At 42.0% G+C, this 21,906-nt stretch overlaps 1 protein-coding gene across 1 annotated transcript in view; it reads left to right on the forward strand.

The window, feature by feature from the left end:
• Nucleotides 1–21,906, forward strand: part of slc9a3.1 (solute carrier family 9 member A3, tandem duplicate 1) — a 68,635-nt gene that overhangs the window by 787 nt on the left and 45,942 nt on the right. Inside the window, exons 2-6 of the mRNA XM_010900880.5 lie at nucleotides 17,607–17,909; nucleotides 18,195–18,355; nucleotides 20,837–20,915; nucleotides 21,026–21,203; nucleotides 21,473–21,693. Of these exons, the coding sequence (XP_010899182.1) occupies nucleotides 17,607–17,909; nucleotides 18,195–18,355; nucleotides 20,837–20,915; nucleotides 21,026–21,203; nucleotides 21,473–21,693 (942 nt within the window). The remainder of the gene's footprint in view (nucleotides 1–17,606; nucleotides 17,910–18,194; nucleotides 18,356–20,836; nucleotides 20,916–21,025; nucleotides 21,204–21,472; nucleotides 21,694–21,906) is intronic.

The raw sequence follows: 21,906 nt of genomic DNA on the forward strand, positions 1-21,906 counted from the left end.
TACAAAATATATTTTCCAATCTCAAAAAAAGTAAGTGCCTATGTAATGGGTGTGAAATGGCTAGTCAGTAAGCAGACAGTGCTGATAGCATTTTAATTAGGTTGTTTCCTATGCTCTACAAGGGGCAGCGGTTTTTGTGTGGTGATAGTAAAGATACTTGGTGGGTGACATTTAACAGTGTGACTTAAGTATTCAGACGGTTTTCAAAAAGGTCAAATGCTTCATTTAAAATACACATAAGTAAAAGTAAAATTGCATACATGGAAAGCACAAGTATACAAAAAAGCTACAAAATTACAGTGACAACAGTATTTGAAATGTGTTACTTCCATCCCTGGATGATCATGGCAGTACAACAACTTCCTGAGGCTACTCAATACTTCTTACCATAGACTGCCATCCCCAATTCACCCCTGAGAGTGTTTTTGGTTACACTTCACTAAACACTAATACAGGGCTGGCCAACACTGTTCCTGGAGAGCCACAGTCCTGTAGGTTTTCTCTCCAACTCTTATTCAGCACACCTGATTCTAATTAGTAGTTGGATGAAAAGCAGACTCATGTTAGTCAAAAATGAGGCTGAAGAGAAAACCTACAGGACTGTGGCTCTCCAGGAACAGGGTTGGCCAGCCCTGACTAATACATGAGGGTCAAAATCGCAACAGACTTCATAAAAAAAGCTAGTGTCAGGTTAAAAAAAACTTACTTTAAACTGCTCTGACAGACATTGTGTAGTGTAAAATTGAAGCATATTTGTCATGTCCAATGACCAGTTGATAAATGTAGGACTTATTTAAGTGTTTTAACAGGAAATCTGAGGAGAACTGATTCCGGCTATTAAAAATGCAATTTGTGCTATTGTTAATTTGTATGTAGATTTTTTGTATGTAGGTTTCAGATTTATAAGGTTAATGACTAAAGGTAATGTTTTGTTTGTTGTGGTGACATGGTGGTGATTAGGGTTGTGTGTATACAACAGATTCAATTGGGACGTGACATTCATTATAATCTGTGTGTGTATGTGTAAATGTGTATAACCTGTGTACTACTGTAGATAAATATGGGAGTGGGTTTCCCATGCGTATGTTGAAGTAAATGCACAGCATCGATAAGTGTTGCAGGCTAACAGTCTTCTATATTGATTTGCGCATGCCTATGCTTGCAGATTAACTTGCATTTTACTGGTCACTATTTCCTTAAGCTTATATGAATGCAGTTAGGTCTGCAAAACTGACCCAAAAAATTTAACTAGGTATCCATTTCTTTCACAAACAATTATTCAGTAAAGAAATGATTGAAAAAGGAAAAATATCTAATTAATTAAATACTCAATTTCTTTTCTTCCTGGAACTCAAGGAAACTGCTTACATTGTTTCTAGATAAGTGTTGCCCAAGAGGTTGAAAAGGTTAGGAAAATTCATACTTGATCTATTTAGTCATTTCCCCCACTACAGACAGTATAAACCATACATTTTGGTTTGAGAGGTAATTTGTTCCTTCCCTAATAATCTATATAAGCATGTAACACGCAAAAACAAGTCGAAGTACCCACATTTACTGACACTTTATTGTAAGGTTACAGCTGTAAAGGATAATTATAATTACTTTATAATTATAATTACTTTGTTATGGGGTGTTAAATGTTTGATAATGTTGGTTAAGGAAATGCTTGCAAAATAGTAAGTTGATTTTTAAACACTTACAAATGCACTTATAAATGCTTATTAGGCAAACACTTATTTACCCTCATACAACCATATTTCAGTGTCCTGGCCACATTTACACACAGAAAACTATTCAATCAAATAATTCCCTGTGTATTAACCCTTAATAGACTCTGGTTGTAAATGTACTGTATTGTAAATGCTTTGGTGTAAAATGTTATCTGTAAGGTGTTGGTGAACGACAATAGGATGTTCGAACAATGTTGAAATGTTGGTCTTCATACACACAATTAATTGATTGAACATGTAAAAACCAAGAGCCATTGCAACAACCAAAAGTGAAAAATAAAACTATTTAGAATTATTTTGTCTTGCCATGAATGAAAGTTTCTATTCAGGTGTTAAAAAGTACATACTTCTGCATCCTTAATGGAACATTGGCCTTAAGGCCCTAGCCCTAATTTAACATCCTAAATTCTAAACAGCAGGCTAGGCCCTGGTTAAATTATGTAACCATTAAGTTTAACATTTGTCTGTAAATCAAGAAACTAATGAATAATCCAGCCTCTGCTGTTTGTTAAAATAGAGGTTGACTTATAATTTCTCTGTAAAATAGATTACTCATTGGGTCTGTTATGCAAATTAAACCTCAAGTTAATGGCTGCAGGGTTGAAAACCTGTGAAAATGTCTGTTAGCCTTTACTAAGTACAATGGGCCTATGTGGCCATTGGTGGTGTGTTGCCAAATAAATACGTGTTACATGCTATGATTAATTCATTTGGATTAACTTGTTTAATCAATTAGTAACAGTAGTTAGTGCCATTTTAGATAATTAAACACATCTTTAAAAAGTAATGACGCATCTAGATCCAGCTGAAAGAAAAAAATTATCACAATGAAATTCCACAGAATGGCAGTAGTGTTTACACCAAAACACATGATGCCATTGTTTCCAACATGACAAGTCTTTGTTGAATATCAATAATGTTAATGGTTACATACTAATTCTTTACACAATGTCCAGGTTTACACCCAAATATTTATTCTGCCATGTACACACAACTGTGAGATTGTGGGCATAAAACAACCTTCAAGGCCCAGGCAATATACTTTTTCTATAAGCATTTTCTATAATCAGTTTGTTTGTGGTTCTAATATAATTGGGTTTTCAATAACATTCCACACAAAAAAGTTACTTTGGCATGCATTTAGATGAACTAATCTTAAACAACAATGTTTGCACTGCATCATCGATGGTACCCTTCTGTTCAAGTAATAAAAACAACAATGGTCACTGAAATAACTTGAAACTGACAAAAGTAATAATACATATAAATATTATAAAAAATACTGAAAATTAACTAACCCATTGCTTTTGAATTGTGGTGCAACAGAATCATTTAAAAAAAATGAACTAAGGAAACTGGCCTGGACAAAAATCATGGTACCCTGAACTTAATATTTTGTTACACAACCTTTTGAGCCAATCACTGCAATCAAGTGATTTATGTAACTCTCAATAAGCCAACTGCTCCTGTCAACAGGTATTTTGGACCACTCCTTATAAGCAAACTGCTCCAGCTGTTCCAGGTTTGAAGGGTGCCTTATCCAGATTGCATGTTTCAGCTCCTTCCACAGGTGTTCAATAGGATTTAGATCAGGGCTCATAGAAGGTCACTTCCGAGTCGTACAATGTTTTGCTCTTAGCCATTCTTGGGTGTTTTTAGTTGTGTTTTGGGATTGGCATTGTCCTGTTGGAGGACCCATGACCTGCGACTGAGACCAAGCTTTCTAACACTGGGCAGCACACTTTGCGCCAGAATGCCTTGAGAGTCTGGAGATTTCATTGTACATGGCACAGCTTCAAGACACCCTGTGCCAGATGCAGCAATGCAGCCCCAGAACATAACCGAGCCTCCTCCATGTTTAACAGTGGGTACGGTGTTCTTTTCTTTGTAAGCTTCATTTTTGCGTCTGTGAACATAGAGCTGATGTGCCTTGCCAAAAAGCGAATTTTTTGTCTCATCTGTCCAAAGCACATTCTCCCAGAAGCTTTGTTGCTTGTTGATATGCCTTTTGGCAAATTCGAGTCTTGCTTTTTTATGATTTGCTTTCAACAGTGGTGTCCTCCTTGGTCATCTTCCATGAAGTCCACTTTCGCTCAAACAGCAACAGATGGTGCGATCTGATTCTGATTTACCTTGACCTTGGAGTTCACCTCTAATGTCTTTGGAAGTTGCTCTGGGCTCTTTGGTTACCATTCGTATTATCTGTCTCTTCAATTTGTCATGAATTTTCCTCTATCAGCCATGTCCATGGAGGTTGGCTACAGTCCCGTGGAGCTTAACCTTCTGAATAATATGTGCAACTGTAGTCACAGGAATATCTAGCTGCTTGGAGATGGTCTTTACATTTAACATGGTTATCTATAATTTTCTAATCTCCTGAGACAACTCTCTCCTTAGCTTTCTGTGGTCTATGTTCAGTGTGGTACACACCATGATACCAAACAGCACAGTGACTACTTTTCACCCTTTAAATATGCAGACTAACTATTGATTACAAGTTTGAAGACACTTGTGATGCTAATTAAAGGACACACCTTAGTTTAATGTTCAAAGTATTTTCAATCTTTTTTTGGTATTATTCTGTTGCACCACAATTCAAAAGCAATGTCTAATTTTCATTAGTTAATTTTCAGTGAATTTTTTATTATTATTACTTTTGTCAGTTTCAAGTTATTTCAGTGACTATAGTGGGTTTTTCTTACTTTAACAGAAGGGTACCAACAATTTTGTCCACGTGTGTAGATGGGATTCATTATTTGTCATATCCCTAATATTTAGAATATACATTATATATATACACACATACTCACACATTATATATATACACATACACATATATATATTCACTACCCTTCAAAATTGTGGAGTCACTTAGGAATTTTTTTGTTTTTGAAACAAAAGAAAGGTTTTGGCCATTAAAATCTATGAAATTGATCAGAAATCCAGTGTAGACATTGCTAATGTAGTAAATGAATATTGTAGCTGGAAATGGCTGATTTTCAATGGAATATCTACATAGACGTACAGAGGCCCATTACCAGCATGTGCTGGTTGTGTTTGCTATTCCAAGTTTATCATTTTAAAATACTAATTGATCATTAGAAAACTTGCAATTATGTTAACACCTCTGAAAACTGTTACGTTAAATAAAACAATAAAACTGGCCCTTTTTAGACTAGTTTAGTATCTGGAGCATCAGCGTTTGTGGGTTCAATTACAGGCTTAAAATGGCCAGAAACAAAGAACTTTCTTCAGAGACTAATCTAGTCTATTCTTGTTCTGAGAAATGAAGGCTATTTAATGTGAGAAATAGCCAAGAAATTGAAGATCTTGGTACAATGTGTACAAATCTCTTCACTGAACAGCTTGAACTGGCTCCAACCAGAATAGAAAGAGGAGAGGGTGGCCCCAGTGTATAACTGAGCAAGAAGACAAATATATTAGTCTCTAGCTTGAGAAACCGATGTCTCACAGGTCCTCAACTAACAGCTTAATTAATTAATTAAAATCAAAAACAAACTTTTGAACAGTAGTGTAATACATAATTGTATTTAAAGACCACAGAATGAGATAATCCTCACAACTCTCACAAGCATTCACCAAAATTGAGAAATACTCAGGTGAATCATTAATACTGGCTGTCAGATATTTCTCAGATGTCAGCTGGACCATATGCAGAATGGTGGAATTAACTTCCTCCACAAAATGTAATCAAAAGGGATATGTACCCATTTTTACATGTTGCCTATTTGTTTGTTATCCTATTCTATCTTCTCTCTATCATTTTATGATTTTATCAGGCACTCAAAGCAACTTACATGAGATTTAAGCTTAAAATTATTGTTGAAGTGCAAACTGTATATGTAATAATTACTTTTCAAAGGCCCCACAAAAATCATAGAAGGATTGAAAAGTATTGAAAAACACCAGATAGCATAGAAAGCAACCAAGCATATAACTGACACCAAAATCATTTTCTAAAAATAGCCACAGATCAAACAACTTTGCATTGAAAGCACACATAAGGACAGCTTTTCCTCCTTGTGAGTGGCATAGTTATCTCTGACCTTGATTTGGGTCTGTAGAGAAGAATCGAAACTAAACAATAGAGGCATAGGTCAACATGATTGTGTAACTAGGGGCTGTGGTCCTAACAAGGAGACACTTTAGTTTCTCCGTCCTACCTCCACACCCTCCTACCATGAGACTTATAAACCTGTGGTTGAGTACACTTTTGCCCTTAGACACCAGCCCGGCCACACTACTGTGATGTAAACATTCAGCAAGTTGAGAGGGAGAGATGTTCCAGAGAGAGAAAAGAAAGAAAGAGAAGCAATAGTAAGAAGAGACTGAGAAGAGTGACATATACTGGCCAGTTGGGGCGAATACAACATTTATTTTTTCACTTTAAAGATTATTTAGATAACTGTAAATCCATTGTAAATCCCCCAAACATTTAATACTTAAAAGTATGCATGACATAGTTTTCCACCTTGTTTAACCAAGGAGTTAAACATTTGGCAATAGATAATGATAAACCCTACCTGTGTCAGGAAGGCAGCATTTTTGTAGCTCAGTAATGTTAAGTTGTGCTTTGAGCAAGTCGTTTTAGAGATTGACAGAGAGAAAGACAGAGAAAGTGAGAGAGACAGAAAAAGACAGATACAGAAAGTGAGACAACGCCACCACCAAGGAGGGACAGACACATTACAAAAGATCTTGTTCATCAATTTTGTGAAATGTTATGCAGAACTTTCTTCTGGCTGCTGGTAGCAGCATTGTTGACTTGCATAGTGGCCATGGTGGTTAAGAGCATGAAGGTGGCTTCACCCCAGATGTTGCATCCACACCCAGGGGTGGAGGTATTCAATCACAGCAAAGTGAAGAGGGCCATGGGTTCAGCACCACAGGGATATACATTCTGACTTTTCAGTGGCATCATGTGTATATTATAGCTATATGGATAGTGGTGGCCGGGTTCCTAAAAATGTTTATGTATGAACGGGGATGCGATCGGCTCAGAGACCTTTCCCTGCCTCAAAGATACACCTGTATTCAAAGAAGAACTCACAGTGCATTAAATATAGTGCCATTTGCAATATATGCCCTCGAAAATGCAAACACTTCTCAAATCATGTTTTTCATTTTCTTGGGTAAAACAGTCACTAGCAATCTATCTCAAAATGATATGCTTTTTCTACATAAACTATAAAAACTATAAAAACAAATAAATGAATATCTTAATTTCTTTGGTATTTCTTTTCATATACTGATGAATGAAGATGTATGTATGTTATGTTATATGTATGTTGTTGTCCAATATCAAGTCCAGAGCAGGCCAGAGGTAGGCTATCAAGGTCAGTGAGGCCTTTTTCTTCTGGCCTAGTGATGTCACCATCAGAAAAAATACAATGTATTTTTATATATTTTCATTATTTACAATGTTCGTTCCCATCAGTTGTTGCTATTCTCTCCCTTATTTGCGCTGCTTCCAGTGCATCTCATATAAATGAGCTTTAATCACTGGTGTAGCAATCAGGGGCGCGACTGCAAAAAAGTCTCATGACCCCCTTTCTCAACCCACTGATTTGACAGCATAGCCTATTTACATGGCTAACCTCCCTCGAGTGTTGACCACTGCATTAAACATAAAGCAGAAGCTAAGATCGCATCGCATCGCATCATCTTCCGCTTAATCCGGGGCCGGGTCGCGGGGGCAGCAGTCTAAGCAGGGATGCCCAGACTTCCCTCTCCCCAGACACTTCCTCCAGCTTTTCCGGAGGGACACCGAGGCGTTCCCAGGCCAGCCGGGAGACATAGTCCCTCCAGCGTGTCCTAGGTCTTCCCCGGGGTCTCTTCCCGGTGGGACGGGACCGGAACACCTTCCCAGGAAGGCGTCCCGGAGGCATCCGAAACAGATGCCCAAGCCACCTCAGCTGACCCCTCTCGATGTGGAGGAGCAGCGGCTCTACTCTGAGCTCCTCCCGGGTGACCGAGCTTCTCACCCTATCTCTAAGGGATCGCCCAGCCACCCTGCGGAGAAAGCTCATTTCGGCCGCCTGTATCCGGGATCTTGTCCTTTCGGTCATGACCCAAAGCTCATGACCATAGGTGAGAGTAGGAACGTAGATTGACCGGTAAATCGAGAGCTTCGCCTTACGGCTCAGCTCTTTCTTCACCACGACAGACCGATACATCGACCGCATTACTGCAAAAGCTGCACCGATCCGTCTGTCAATCTCCCGTTCCATCCTTCCCTCACTCGTGAACAAGACCCCTAGATACTTAAACTCCTCCACTTGAGGCAGGCACTCTCCACCAACCTGAAGTGGGCAAGCCACCCTTTTCCGACTGATGACCATGGCCTCGGATTTGGAGGTACTGATTTTCATCCCCACCGCTTCACACTCGGCTGCAAACCGTCCAAGTGCATGCTGAAGGTCCTGGCTTGAAGGGGCCAACACGACAACATCATCCGCAAAGAGCAGAGACGAAATCGTGTGGTCCCCAAACCTGACACCCTCCGGCCCCTGGCTGCGCCTAGAAATTCTGTCCATAAAAATTACGAACAGAACCGGTGACAAAGGGCAGCCCTGCCGGAGTCCAACATGCACAGGGAACAAGTCTGACTTACTGCCGGCAATGCGGACCAAGCTCCTGCTTCGGTCGTACAGGGACCTGACAGCCCTTAGCAAAGGACCCAGGACCCCATATTCCCGAAGCACCCTCCACAGGATGCCACGAGGGACACAGTCGAATGCCTTCTCCAAATCCACAAAACACATGTGGACTGGTTGGGCAAACTCCCATGAACCCTCCATCACCCTGTAGAGGGTATAGAGCTGGTCCAGTGTTCCGCGGCCTGGACGAAAACCACACTGTTCCTCCTGAATCCGAGGTTCTACTATCGGCCGTATTCTCCTCTCCAGAACCCTGGCATAGACTTTCCCGGGGAGGCTGAGAAGTGTGATCCCCCTATAGTTGGAACACACCCTCCGGTCCCCCTTCTTATAAAGAGGGACCACCACCCCGGTCTGCCATCCCAGAGGCACTGTCCCCGACTGCCACGCGATGTTGCACAGGCGTGTCAGCCAAGACAGCCCCACAACATCCAGAGACTTGAGGTACTCAGGGCGGATCTCATCCACCCCCGGTGCCTTGCCACCGAGGAGTTTCTTAACCACCTCGGTGACTTCAGCCCGGGTGATGGACGAGTCCACCTCTGAGCCCTCATCCTCTGCTTCCTCAATGGAAGACGTGACGGTGGGATTGAGGAGATCCTCGAAGTATTCCTTCCACCGCCTGACGACATCCTCAGTTGAGGTCAACAGCTGCCCACCTCTACTGTAAACAGCGTTGGTAGGGCACTGTTTCCCTCTCCTGAGGCGCCGGATGGTTTGCCAGAATCTCTTCGAGGCCAGCCGATAGTCCTTCTCCATGGCCTCACCGAACTCCTCCCAGGCCCGAGTTTTTGCCTCCACAACCACCCGGGCTGCAGCCCGCTTGGCCTGTCGGTACCCGTCAGCTGCGTCAGGAGTCCCACAAGCCAACCAGGCCTGATAGGACTCCTTCTTCAGCTTGACGGCATCCCTTACTTCCGGTGTCCACCACCGGGTTCGGGGATTGCCGCCTCGACAGGCACCGGAGACCTTACGGCCACAGCTCCGAGCGGCCGCTTCGACAATGGCGGTGGAGAACATGGTCCACTCGGACTCAATATCTCCAACCTCCCTCGGGATCCAGTCGAAGCTCTGCCGGAGGTGGGAGTTAAAGATCTCTCTGACAGGAGACTCGGCCAGACATTCCCAGCAGACCCTTACAGTACGCTTGGGCCTGCCGAGTCTGTCCAGCTTTCTCCCCCGCCATCGGATCCAACTCACCACCAGGTGGTGATCAGTTGACAGCTCCGCCCCTCTCTTCACCCGAGTGTCCAAGACATACGGCCGCAGGTCAGATGAGACGACAACAAAGTCGATCATCGACCTGCGGCCTAGGGTGTCCTGGTGCCACGTGCACTGATGGACACCCTTATGCTTGAACATGGTGTTCGTTATGGACAAACTGTGACTAGCACAGAAGTCCAATAACTGAACACCACTCGGGTTCAGATCAGGGGGGCCGTTCCTCCCAATCACGCCCCTCCAGGTGTCACTGTCGTTGCCCACGTGGGCGTTGAAGTCCCCCAGTAGAACAATAGAGTCCCCAGTCGGAGCACTTTCCAGCACCCCTCCCAGAGACTCCAAGAAGGTCGGGTACTCTGCACTGCCGTTCGGCCCGTAGGCACAAACAACAGTGAGAGACCTATCCCCGACCCGTAGGCGCAGGGAAACGACCCTCTCGTTCACCGGGGTAAACTCCAACACATGGCGGCAGAGCTGGGGAGCTATAAGCAAACCCACACCAGCCCGCCGCCTCTCACCATGGGCAACTCCAGAGAAGCTAAGATGTAACATGTATATGGGTTTATTGTTCACAACTTGTAGTGCAATGCAAAAAAACATATATGCAAAAAACACTGGTCAAGTCTCACAACCCCCTTTCTCAACCCACTGATTTGACAGCCTAGCCTACTTACATGGCTAACCTTCTTCGAGTGTTGACCACTGCATTAAACATAAAGCAGAAGCTTAGATGTAACATGTATGTGGGTGTTTTGTTCACAACATGTAGTGCAATGCAAAAAAACATATATGCAAAAAACACTGGTCAAGTCTCACAATGTGTGTCAGCCATCCAAAACCTAAATGGGCCACAGGCACATCAGAGCAGCCAACCCCTCAAAATAAAATAAATATTCAGGTTGTAGGGCCTATTGCCTCATAATAGTTCTTATTACTTTTATATGGGCACATTTTCTTTAACTTTAATATTTTAATGAGATGAGTGGGCCTGCTTAATTGAACATTACAGTTTAATTATTGGCCTGATGCTGGACACAGCAACAAACTGATTTTCCTCCCATCTACTTTGCCGACACCTCTATTTGTTTTTATGTACGCCAGTGAAAGAAATTTGTTCTCGCATAGATACGTTGACCCAAAAGGTGTAAGGATACCCATGGCAGCCTTTGACAAGATATTCTTTGGGGTATTCTTGCGCCATTGATAGCCAGAGCTCAATGTTTTTGCAGGTAAATGGTTGGTGTACCCAGATATATTTATGCATTTGGAGATGGTGTCATTGAAGAAGGGGATTTGAATAAGTGCTCTTGCTATCTTCTAACTGTGCAAGCAGTCCAGTTTCCTTTCACTGAAACAACTGTACGGGTTTATGAAAATGATTGGGATGTCTGGTTTCAAGATGCCTCATCATTATTACTGGTTTTAAACTCTCATTTACCAAAACATCACTGCAAAGCACACATTGTGGGTGGTCCATTGAATTTTTGACTTGGCAGGTGAGACAGTATATTATATATTCTTTCTGATAGTGCCAACACTTATTCTCACCGGTTTTATGTAGACCTACCCAATCTGAGGATGCTAGTGTAGGAACTGCAGTAGACACACATGTAGATGGCTCTTCTGAGCATTTAACTTTCCATCTCTCAATCTTAGCTGGCTAGCAACTCAAGCATTCAGCTTGTTTTTGTTTTCTTTAATAAAGAGGGAAATATTTGAGTTTGCGTAGACAGAGCTTCTGGTCCATTTCTTTCTCTCAGAGAAAGAGTATGGAAATACTAAATTTTGCATTTAGGCTAATGAATAATAAAAAAATATATAGATTTACATTTCAAAAACTTTAATTTAAAATGTAATACATTCAGACAGAAACCCTCTCGCGACCCCTCCCATTTTTTTGGCAACCCCCTGAGGGGTTGCGCCCCCCACTTATGAACCACTGCTGTAGTAGACAAGGGAGGAATTGGCAGTTTGTCGTCCTGGTCTCTAGCTGCCATTATAATTTCTTACAGAAAGTTCCCTATGGTGTACTTATTCTATACACTCACCTAAAGGATTATTAGGAACACCATACTAATACTGTGTTTGACCCCCTTTCGCCTTCAGAACTGCCTTAATTCTACGTGGCATTGATTCAACAAGGTGCTGAAAGCATTCTTTAGAAATGTTGGCCCATATTGATAGGATAGCATCTTGCAGTTGATGGAGATTTGTGGGATGCACATCCAGGGCACAAAGCTCCCGTTCCACCACATCCCAAAGATGCTTTATTGGGTTGAGATCTGGTGACTGTGGGGGCCATTTCAGTACAGTGAACTCATTGTCATGTTCAAGAAACCAATTTGAAATGATTCGAGCTTTGTGACATGGTGCATTATCCTGCTGGAAGTAGCCATCAGAGGATGGGTACATGGTGGTCATAAAGGGATGGACATGGTCAGAAACAATGCTCAGGTAGGCCGTGGCATTTAAACGATGCCCAATTGGCACTAAGGGGCCGAAAGTGTGCCAAGAAAACATCCCCCACACCATTACCCCACCACCACCAGCCTGCACAGTGGTAACAAGGCATGATGGATCCATGTTCTCATTCTGTTTACGCCAAATTCTGACTCTACCATCTGAATGTCTCAACAGAAATCGAGACTCATCAGACCAGGCAACATTCTTCCAGTCTTCAACTGTCCAATTTTGGTGAGCTCGTGCAAATTGTAGCCTGTTTTTCCTATTTGTAGTGGAGATGAGTGGTACCCGGTGGGGTCTTCTGCTGTTGTAGCCCATCCGCCTCAAGGTTGTGCGTATTGTGGCTTCACAAATGCTTTGCTGCATACCTCGGTTGTAACAAGTGGTTATTTCAGTCAAAGTTGCTCTTCTATCAGCTTGAATCAGTCGGCCCATTCTCCTCTGACCTCTAGCATCAAACAAGGCATTTTCGCCCACAGGACTGCCGCATACTGGATGTTTTTCCCTTTTCACACCATTCTTTGTAAACCCTAGAAATGGTTGTGCGTGAAAATCCCAGTAACTGAGCAGATTGTGAAATACTCAGACCGGCCCATCTGGCACCAACAACCATGCCACGCTCAAAATTGCTTAAATCACCTTTCTTTCCCATTCTGACATTCAGTTTGGAGTTCAGGAGATTGTCTTGACCAGGACCACAACCCTAAATGCATTGAAGAAACTGCCATGTGATTGGTTGATTAGATAATTGCATTAATGAGAAATTGAACTGGTGTTCCTAATAATCATTTAGGTGAGTGTATATATATTCCAGGTAAAATGCACTTTCTCAAAATAAGCGAAGGAGGAAGGCCTGCCTAGCAGAATGCGGTTTGCTTGAAGGCCCGCCTCGCAGAAGGAAATTGGCGTGTAACAGGATTGCTGGAAAGAATTGGAAAGTAGTCGTACTCTCCAAAAAGGTTATATTGACATTGCACTGGCACTGAGCTGTCTGTGTGGCTAAACAACTATTAGAGGGCCTCATTAGCTTACAGAACATGTTTATAGGCTACACAACCTGTTTTTTTACCGAAAATACCTACTTAGTGCAGCTTTACTTAACCAGGTAACGAGTTTGTCATGTTGGGCGTATACTTTGACACGCCTTCTAGCTTGCCTTGCCACCTACATTAGCATTTTTCATGTAGTGTGTTCTAACTGAAGTAAAACTAGCTAGCATGTAACGTGGCAGAATCTATGGTTTGTTTAAACTTTCTTTGGTGACATTTAGATGTAGTGCTTTAGATTTGTTTGTTCAGCAAAAGAAGAAAAGTAGATTTTTACTTTTGTTTGTTCAGCAAAAGAAGAAAAATAGATTTTTACTTAGCCCTGTTGTTTTTTAACCCACAATGGCTGAAGGAGGAGAAGAAATGGATTTGGTGGTGGATTTACTGGCAAAGCCTTTTTGACAAGGACATTTCAAGAAAAGCTGGAAATTGTGAGGAAGGGTTGACCAACCCCGCAGCTAGCAGCCCAGTCAGCGAAAAGGATTTGTGCAGCACTTTCAATCGAGCAACTACGAAAAGTACTCCTGGCTTAGCTACAGCGTCGTACGAACATTGTTGTTATGAGTTTGTTCTTGTTTCTTTGGAAAATATATTGATTTGGGCTGTGATGCAGCATTCTGTCAGTACCAATAATGGTACTGCACATCCTTGATGGTTTCAGTCACCATGTTTTCTTTGACATCTTTACTTTCCGGTATAAGGCTGTTACAAAACAGCCTTATAACGCATTTCCACTGGTGCTTTACCTAGGTACCAGGGCTAAGCCAGTGATTTATGCTAATGTTGGCTCCAGACCAGGGGTGTCCAAACAGTTCCACGGAGGGCAGAGTGTCTGGTAGTATCATTATCAAGGCACCTGTCAGAGGGTGGTATATATTTGGCAGCAAGTGGACATTCTGTCCTCAAAGTTGATGTGTTAGAAGCAGAAAGAATGGGCAAGTGTAAGGATCTGAGTGACTCTGACAAGGGCCAAATTGTGATGGTTAGACGACTGGGTCAGAGCATCTCCACAACTGCAGCCCTTGTGGGGTGTTCATGGTCTGCACTGGCCAGTACCAATCAAAAGTGGTCCAAGGCAGGAAAAGTGGAGAACCAGCGACAGGGTCATGGGTGGCAAAGTCTCATTGATGCACGTGGGGAGCGAAGGCTGTGTGGTCCAATCCAACAGACGAGCTACTGTAGCTCAAATTGATGAAAAAGTAAATGCTGGTACTGATAGAAAGGTGTCAGATCACAGTGGATCGCAGTTTGTTTTGCGTATGGGGTGGGGTAGCCACAGACCAGTCACGGTGCCCATGCTGACCCCTGTCCACTGCCGAAAACGCCTACAATGGGCACGTGAGCATCAGACATGGACCATGGTGCAATGGAAGAAGGTGGCCTGTTCTGATGAACCACCTTTTCTTTTACATCATGTGGATGGCCGAGTGCATGTGCGTCGCTTACCTGGAGAACACATGACACCAGGATGAACTACGGGAAGAAGGCAAGCCGGCAGAGGCAGTGTGATGATTTGGGCAATGTTCTGCTGGGAAATCTTGCAGCCTGCCGTTCATGTGGATGTTAATTTGACACGTACCACCTACCTAAGCACTGTTGCAGACCATGTGCACCATTTCATGGCAATGGTCTTCCCTGATGGCATAGGCCTCTTTCAGCAGGATAATGCAAACTGCCACAAAGCAAAAATGGTTCAGGAATGGTTTGAGGAAAACAACAAGTTCAAGGTGTTGACTGGGCCCCCAAATTCCCCAGATCTCAGTCCATTTGAGCATCTCTGGGATGTGCTGGAAACAGGCCCGATCCATGGAGGCCCCACCTCGCAACTAACAGGACTTAAAGAATCTGCTGCTAACGTCTTGGTGCCAGATACAACCGCACACCTTCAGAGGTCTAGTGGGGTCCATGCCTCGATGGGTCAGGGCTGTTTTTGTGGCAAAAGGGGGATCAACACAATATTAGGCAGGTGGTCATAATGTTATGGCTCATCGGTGTATGCGCTTAATGGTGTGTGTTTCATAACTAGTAACTAATGTGCACTAGGGCCTGTCATAATAGCATGCACTGGTGCCCATCATAATAACGTACACTGGGGTCTGTCGTAAATACCTTATGCTAGTGGTTATGCAGTCATCAAGTTACAGCATTGCAGTTCATATACACTGCAAAAAAATATATACAGGTTTTGCAGATTTTCCCACTTACAAAGCATGTAGAAGTCTGTAATTTTTATCATAGGTACTCTTCAACTGTGAGTGACGGAATCTAAAACAAAAAATCAGAAAATCACATTGTATGATTTTTAAGTAATTAATTAGCCTTTTATTGCATGACATAAGTATTTGATATATCAGAAAAGCAGAACTTAATATTTGGTACAGAAACCTTTGTTTGCAATTACAGAGATCATACGTTTCCTGCAGTTCTTGACCAGGTTTGCACACACAGCAGCAGAGATACATACAGACCTTCTCCAGATCCTTCAGGTTTCGGGGCTGTCGCTGGGCAATACGAACTTTCAGCTCCCACCAAAGATTTTCTATTGGGTTCAGGTCTGGAGTCTGGCTAGGCCACTCCAGGACCTTGAGATGCTTCTTACGGAGCCACTCCTTAGTTGCCCTGGCTGTGTGTTTCGGGTCGTTGTCATGCTGGAAGACACAGCCATGACCCATCTTCAACGCTCTTACTGAGGGAAGGAGGTTGTTGGCCAAGATCTCGCGATACATGGCCCCATCCATCCTCCACTCAATAGGGTGCAGTCTTTCTGTCCCCTTTGCAGAAAAGCATCCCCAAAGAATGATGTTTCCACCTCCATGCTTCACGCTTGGGATGGTGTTCTTGGGGTTGTACTCATCCTTCTTTTTCCTCCAAACATGGCGAGCGGAGTTTAGACCAAAAAGCTCTATTTTTGTCTCATCAGACCACATGACCTTCTCCCATTTCTCCTCTGGATCATCCAGATGGTCATTCGCAAACTTCAGACGGGCCCGGACATGCGCTGGCTTGAGCAGGGGGACCTTGATCAGGGGGACCATGACGGCGTAGTGTGTTATTAATGGTTTTCTTTGAGAATGCGGTCCCAGCTCTCTTCAGGTCATTGAACAGGTCCTGCTGTGTAGTTCTGGGCTGATCCCTCACCTTCCTCATGATCATTGGTGCCCCACGAGGTGAGATCTTGCATGGAGCCCCAGACCGAGGGAGACTGACCGTCATTTTGAACTTCTTCCATTTTCTAATAACTGCGTCAACAGTTGTTGCCTTCTCACCAAGCTGCTTGCCTATTGTCCTGTAGCCCATCCCAGCCTTTTGCAGGTCTACAGTTTTATCCCTGATGTCCTTACACAGCTCTCTGGTCTTGGCCATTGTGGAGAGTTTGGAGTCTGTTTGATTGAGTGTGTGGACAGGTGTCTTTAATAACAAGTTCAAACAGGTGCATTTAATACAGTAATGAGTGGAGAACAGGAGCGATTCTTAAAGAAAAACTAACAGGTCTGTGAGAGCCGGAATTCTTACTGGTTGGTAGGTGATCAAATACTTATGTCAGGCAATAAAATGCAAATTCATTCAAATTCATACAATGTGATATTCTGGATTTTTGTTTTAGATTCCGTCTCTCACAGTTGAAGTGTACCTATGATAAATGATAAATACTGTAGGTGACGTTAACTGATTTTTGTCAAGTGAAAAGATGAGAGAATCCCCCCCTCTTTTACTGCGCAAGTAGTTGTGGTAGGCTATATATTACCCCAAAAATCATGCACTGATGCATACTTCAAAAATCCACCAGAAATAGTCGCAATATAACTGTAAACTGTTTTATTTCAGCTACTGAAGCTTATAACCATAACAAATCTATCTTGAACAAATCCTAATGCATACTTTGTTCTGTTTGTGGCATAGATCAAACACTGGTCACCCACTTGGCAGTCCGTGTCTCTGATCACTACGTTATTTAACAAGGGGGAGTCAGTCAGTCACTCAGTCACTCATTCACTCAGTAGGAGAAATTCTCTCTTCTTGGCCGGCTTCGCTTACGCGGTCCGGCAAAAACATGTTAATCCCCAAATTCACCCATGCATGAATACAATATCTTGCATTACTACTATCTGTTTGCCTGAAACTATACACATCAGAACCATAAACAAAGTAAGAATGCTCTCTACTGGTAAGGAGTGATAAGAAATATCCATGAATTATGGGTTTTGAGTGCAATAATGAGTTTCTCACATAATGTGCAGAGCACAGGGGCCATGTTTTCTCTCTGTGCCGTCATTGGAGTGATTATGCATGCATGATTGGCTGAGTTGCTGTTAGATTTTTTTTTTAGGCCATGTCTTTTTGACTTCGATGCACCTGAATCGACCAAACTATCTCATTTACTTGCTGAGCCTCTTTGTTATTGACTTTAAATATCTTCCCTCTGACTTTGCCTCTTTTGTTCTTGTCTCTCTGTTTACCAATAGTGTTCCAGCTAAACCCTGCTCTGACCAATGTGTTCCCAGAGAGCGGCCTCCTCATTTGCATTGGTTGGGTCCTGGGTGGTATCATCTATGGAGCAGATAAGGTTCAGACCTTTAGACTGCAGCCCTTCACCTTCTTCTATTACCTGTTGCCCCCGATCGTCCTGGATGCGGGCTACTCCATGCCCAACAAGCAGTTCATGGGGAACTTGGGGGCTATCCTGGTTCATGCTGTGATTGGCACCGTCTGGAATGCTGCAAGTTTGGGGTTAGGCCTTTGGGGTTGCTGGTTGGGCGGGGCCATGGGTAAGATATCCAACAAGTGATTCCCAATTTTTCTTGCCCTATTTCAGATTTTTGTGTGCATTGTTTGAATGGTGTACCCTGGTTAAATATTATGCACTATATAGGGAATAAGGAGACATTTGGCACAGGTGTAACCAAAGCCTGAACTGACCACCATAGAACAGGTCAATAAATAGTTTTCTGTTGATTGAAACTAGCATTTTTTAGGTCCTTGGTCAGCGAGTTATTGTGTAAGGTAAATTAATGGTCTGAGGTCATAATCCATGTTACCCTGGGCTTCTGTAGGTCATCTCAACACTGGTCTTCTGCAGTTACTGTTGTTTGGGAGTCTGATTGCTGCTGTGGACCCTGTGGCTGTGATTGCTGTGTTTGAGGAGGTCCACGTCAACGAGGTCCTGTATATCATTGTGTTTGGGGAGTCCCTACTCAACGATGGTGTCACAGTGGTTAGTCTCACAAACTTCATAACCATTTATTATTATTAGTCAGTGTCCCAAATGACTAATACATTTTTGGAAGGATCTTAGTCTAGCTTTCAACTGGCTCTTGAAATTTGTAATAGAAAAATACATTTGCTGAAATCTCAAAATAGGCCAGAAGGTTAACACTTGTAAGTCAGTCACTGTATAACGTCTAATCAACTATACCTGTCATTTTTAGCAATTAAAATTTTCGGCCCATTAAATTTGCTAAAATGTAACATAAACACACATAAGACAAAGCTAAACGCATACAATCACCAGAAATTTGCTTTAACTTAGCCATTGCAGAACTTTGTCTTTACAACTACTAAAGGATCCACCCCATGCAGAATGTAAGTTTTGTCAATATGCTGATGTGCAATTTAAATTTAGACCTATAACTGCATTTAATTGGCTCTGCTACATATAGGGCAGTTCTTTTTATTAAGGTCCATAGATTGGGTTCAGCTGTAAAATAGACCTTGGTCTCAGTTTGAGTTCCCAAATGATTAAATAAAATTTATATAAATAGTTCTGATTAGAAACTTTACTAGAAACTTTTCTATAGTTCTTAATAAAATGTGCTCTTTTATTGATTCATAGATACAGTGGATATAAAATGTCAAAACACCAATTTTAAAATGCTAGGTTCTTGTGATGTAAAAGAAAGAGACAAAGATAAATCATGTCAGAACCTTTTCCACTGGTAATGTATAACGTGAAGAATTCCATTGAAAAACAAACTGAAATCTTTGAGGGGAAAAAACATACAATAACCTGGTTGCATAAGTGTGCACACCCTTTAACTAATACTCTGTTGAAGCACCTTTTTATTTTATTACAGCACTCAGTCTTTGTGGGTAGGAATCTATTAGCATGGCACATCTTGACATGGCAATTTTTGCCCACTCTTCTTTGCAAAAGCACTCCAAATCTGTCAGATCTCCTGTGCACAGCCCTCTTCAGATCACCCCACAGATGTTAAATTGGATTCAGGTCTGGGCTCTGGCTTGGCCATTCCAAAACGTTAATCTTCTTCTGGTGAAGCCATGCTTTTGTGGATTTGGATGTGTGCTTAGGGTCGTTGTCGTGCTGAAAGGTGATCTTCCTCTTCATCTTCAGCTTTCTAACAGACACCTGAAGGTTTTGTGCCAATATTGCCTGGTATTTGGAACTGTTCATAATTCTCTCCACCCTGAATAAGGCCCCAGTTCCAGCTGAAGTAAAACAGCCCCAAAGCATGATGCTGTCACCACCATGCTTCATTGTGTGTAAGGTGTTTTCTGGGTGATATGCAGTGTTGTTTTGCCCCAAACATACCTTTTGGAATTATGGCCAAAATGTTCAACCTTGGTTTCATCAGACCATAACACATTTTCCCACGTGTTTTGAGGGACTTGATGTTTGTTTTTGCAAACTTCAGCCAGGCTTGGATGTTTTTCTTTGTAAGAAAAGGCTTCTGTGTTGCCACCCATAGCCCATTTATAGGAAGAATACTGGAGATTGTTGTCACATGTAGCACACAGCCAATACTTGCCAGAAATTCCTGCATTTCCTTTAATGTTGCTGTAGGCCTCTTGGAAGCCTCCCTGACCAGTTTTCTTCTTGTCTTTTCATCAATTTTGGAGGGATGTCTAGTTCTTGGTAATGTCTCTTTTGTACCATATTTTCTACACTTGATAATGACTGTCTTCACTGTGTTCCATGGTATATCTAATGCTTTGGAAATTATTTTGTACCCTTCTCCTGACTGATACCTTTCAACAATGAGATCCCTCTGATGCTTTGGAAGCTCTCTGCGGACCATGGCTTTTGCTCTGAGATGCAACTAAGAAAATGTCAGGAAAATCCTACTAGAACAGCTGAACTTTATTTGTGATTAATCAGAATCACTTTAAATGATGGCAGGTGTGTAATGACTTCTATTTAACATGAGTTTGAATGTGATTGGTTAATTCTGAACACAGCCAGGACCCCAGTTATAAGGGGGTGTGCAAACGTATGCAACCAGGTTATTTTTTTTTTACATTTTTCCTCCCTTGAAGATTTCAGTTTGTTTTTCAATTGAGTTGTTCACATTATAGGTCACATTAAAAGTGGAAAAATGTCTGACATGATTTGTCTTTGTCTCATTCTTTTACATCAAAAAAACCTGGTATTTTAACAGGGGTGTGTAGATTTTTTATATTAACTGTATATTCTGAATAAGGTGACTACAATCCGCTTTCTTTTTCACTTAATATTGTTGAGTAAAATGTCAATGTTCAAAAACTTTTGGCTATGGAATATACAGCAAACTTTCTGAATCAGGGAATATCATCACCTACCCAAATGTAAATATATAGACAATGATAACCTTGTGTTCATTTAATGGATTTTATTACACAATGGATTCCATTATTTGTACAACAAAAAAGGATTTGGAAGCATTTTGTAGCTTAACCTGTCCACCTTATGTTCCCTCAGGTGCTTTTTAATGTCTTTGATGCTTTTGTATCACTTGGAGGCCCTGCTATCAATGCTGTCGAGATCATCAAAGGCATAAGTATGTAATAGCACCGCCCTGTGGCTACATCACAAATGGCAAATGGCAAATATTTTATATCTAAACAAAATGTCCATATGTCGTTCTTCATCATCCTCTGCCACGTGTAGTTTCATTCTTTGTGGTGGCATTTGGGGGATCCCTGGTTGGTATTGCCTTTGGTATACTGATCTCGCTCCTGACCAGATTGACCAAGAAAACCCCAACTATCGAACCAGGGTTCATCTTTGTGTTCGGCTACCTCTCGTACCTCACAGCAGAGTTTCTCTCGCTGTCAGCTATACTGTCGTAAGTCCTCCTGAGTGTTATCTTGAATTATTTGGCCAGCTTCACCCTTTCAGTTAAGGGCTATTCCACTCAAAACACAAGAAAACATAATTGTTCCATATATTTTTGCTCAGGTTTTTTATGAATCACAGGTACTTATCATGCACGAGCCAAGGTTGATTCTGATCAGCTATCTCAAAGCTTTCTACCTATTATTATAAACAGCACACTCCCCACATTATTAAATGGTATGTTCTGAATGACATGGCCTTTTTCTTGCTTTGCAATAGGTGTACTTTCTGTGGGGTCTTCTGTCAAAAGTATGTTAACACCAACATGTCTGAGAAGTCAGTCAACACGGTACGGACAACAATGAAAGTGTTCGCCAATGGCTCAGAAACCGTTATCTTCGTTTTCCTTGGCATATCGGCCATAGATCCATCTATATGGGTGTGGAACACCGGCTTTATCCTCCTCACACTTCTCTTCATCTTTGTGTTCAGATTCATGGGTAAGTTTGGGACAATCTTTAGCATTTTCCCTTTCAGTCAGTACACTTCGTACAACACATAAAACCATCCCACTGTGATTAAGTACGCTCCCTTCTTTTAATATTCTGTGCTTATGTTCATATTTTGTTCTCTTAGTTTCCTACATACAAGCATTATTATATATTAGAGAGGAGGTAGTCCTGTCTTAAAAATGCAGACATCAGGCGGTTGCC

The sequence above is a fragment of the Esox lucius genome, chromosome 10, assembly GCF_011004845.1.
Source record: "Esox lucius isolate fEsoLuc1 chromosome 10, fEsoLuc1.pri, whole genome shotgun sequence".
Taxonomy (NCBI): domain Eukaryota; kingdom Metazoa; phylum Chordata; class Actinopteri; order Esociformes; family Esocidae; genus Esox; species Esox lucius.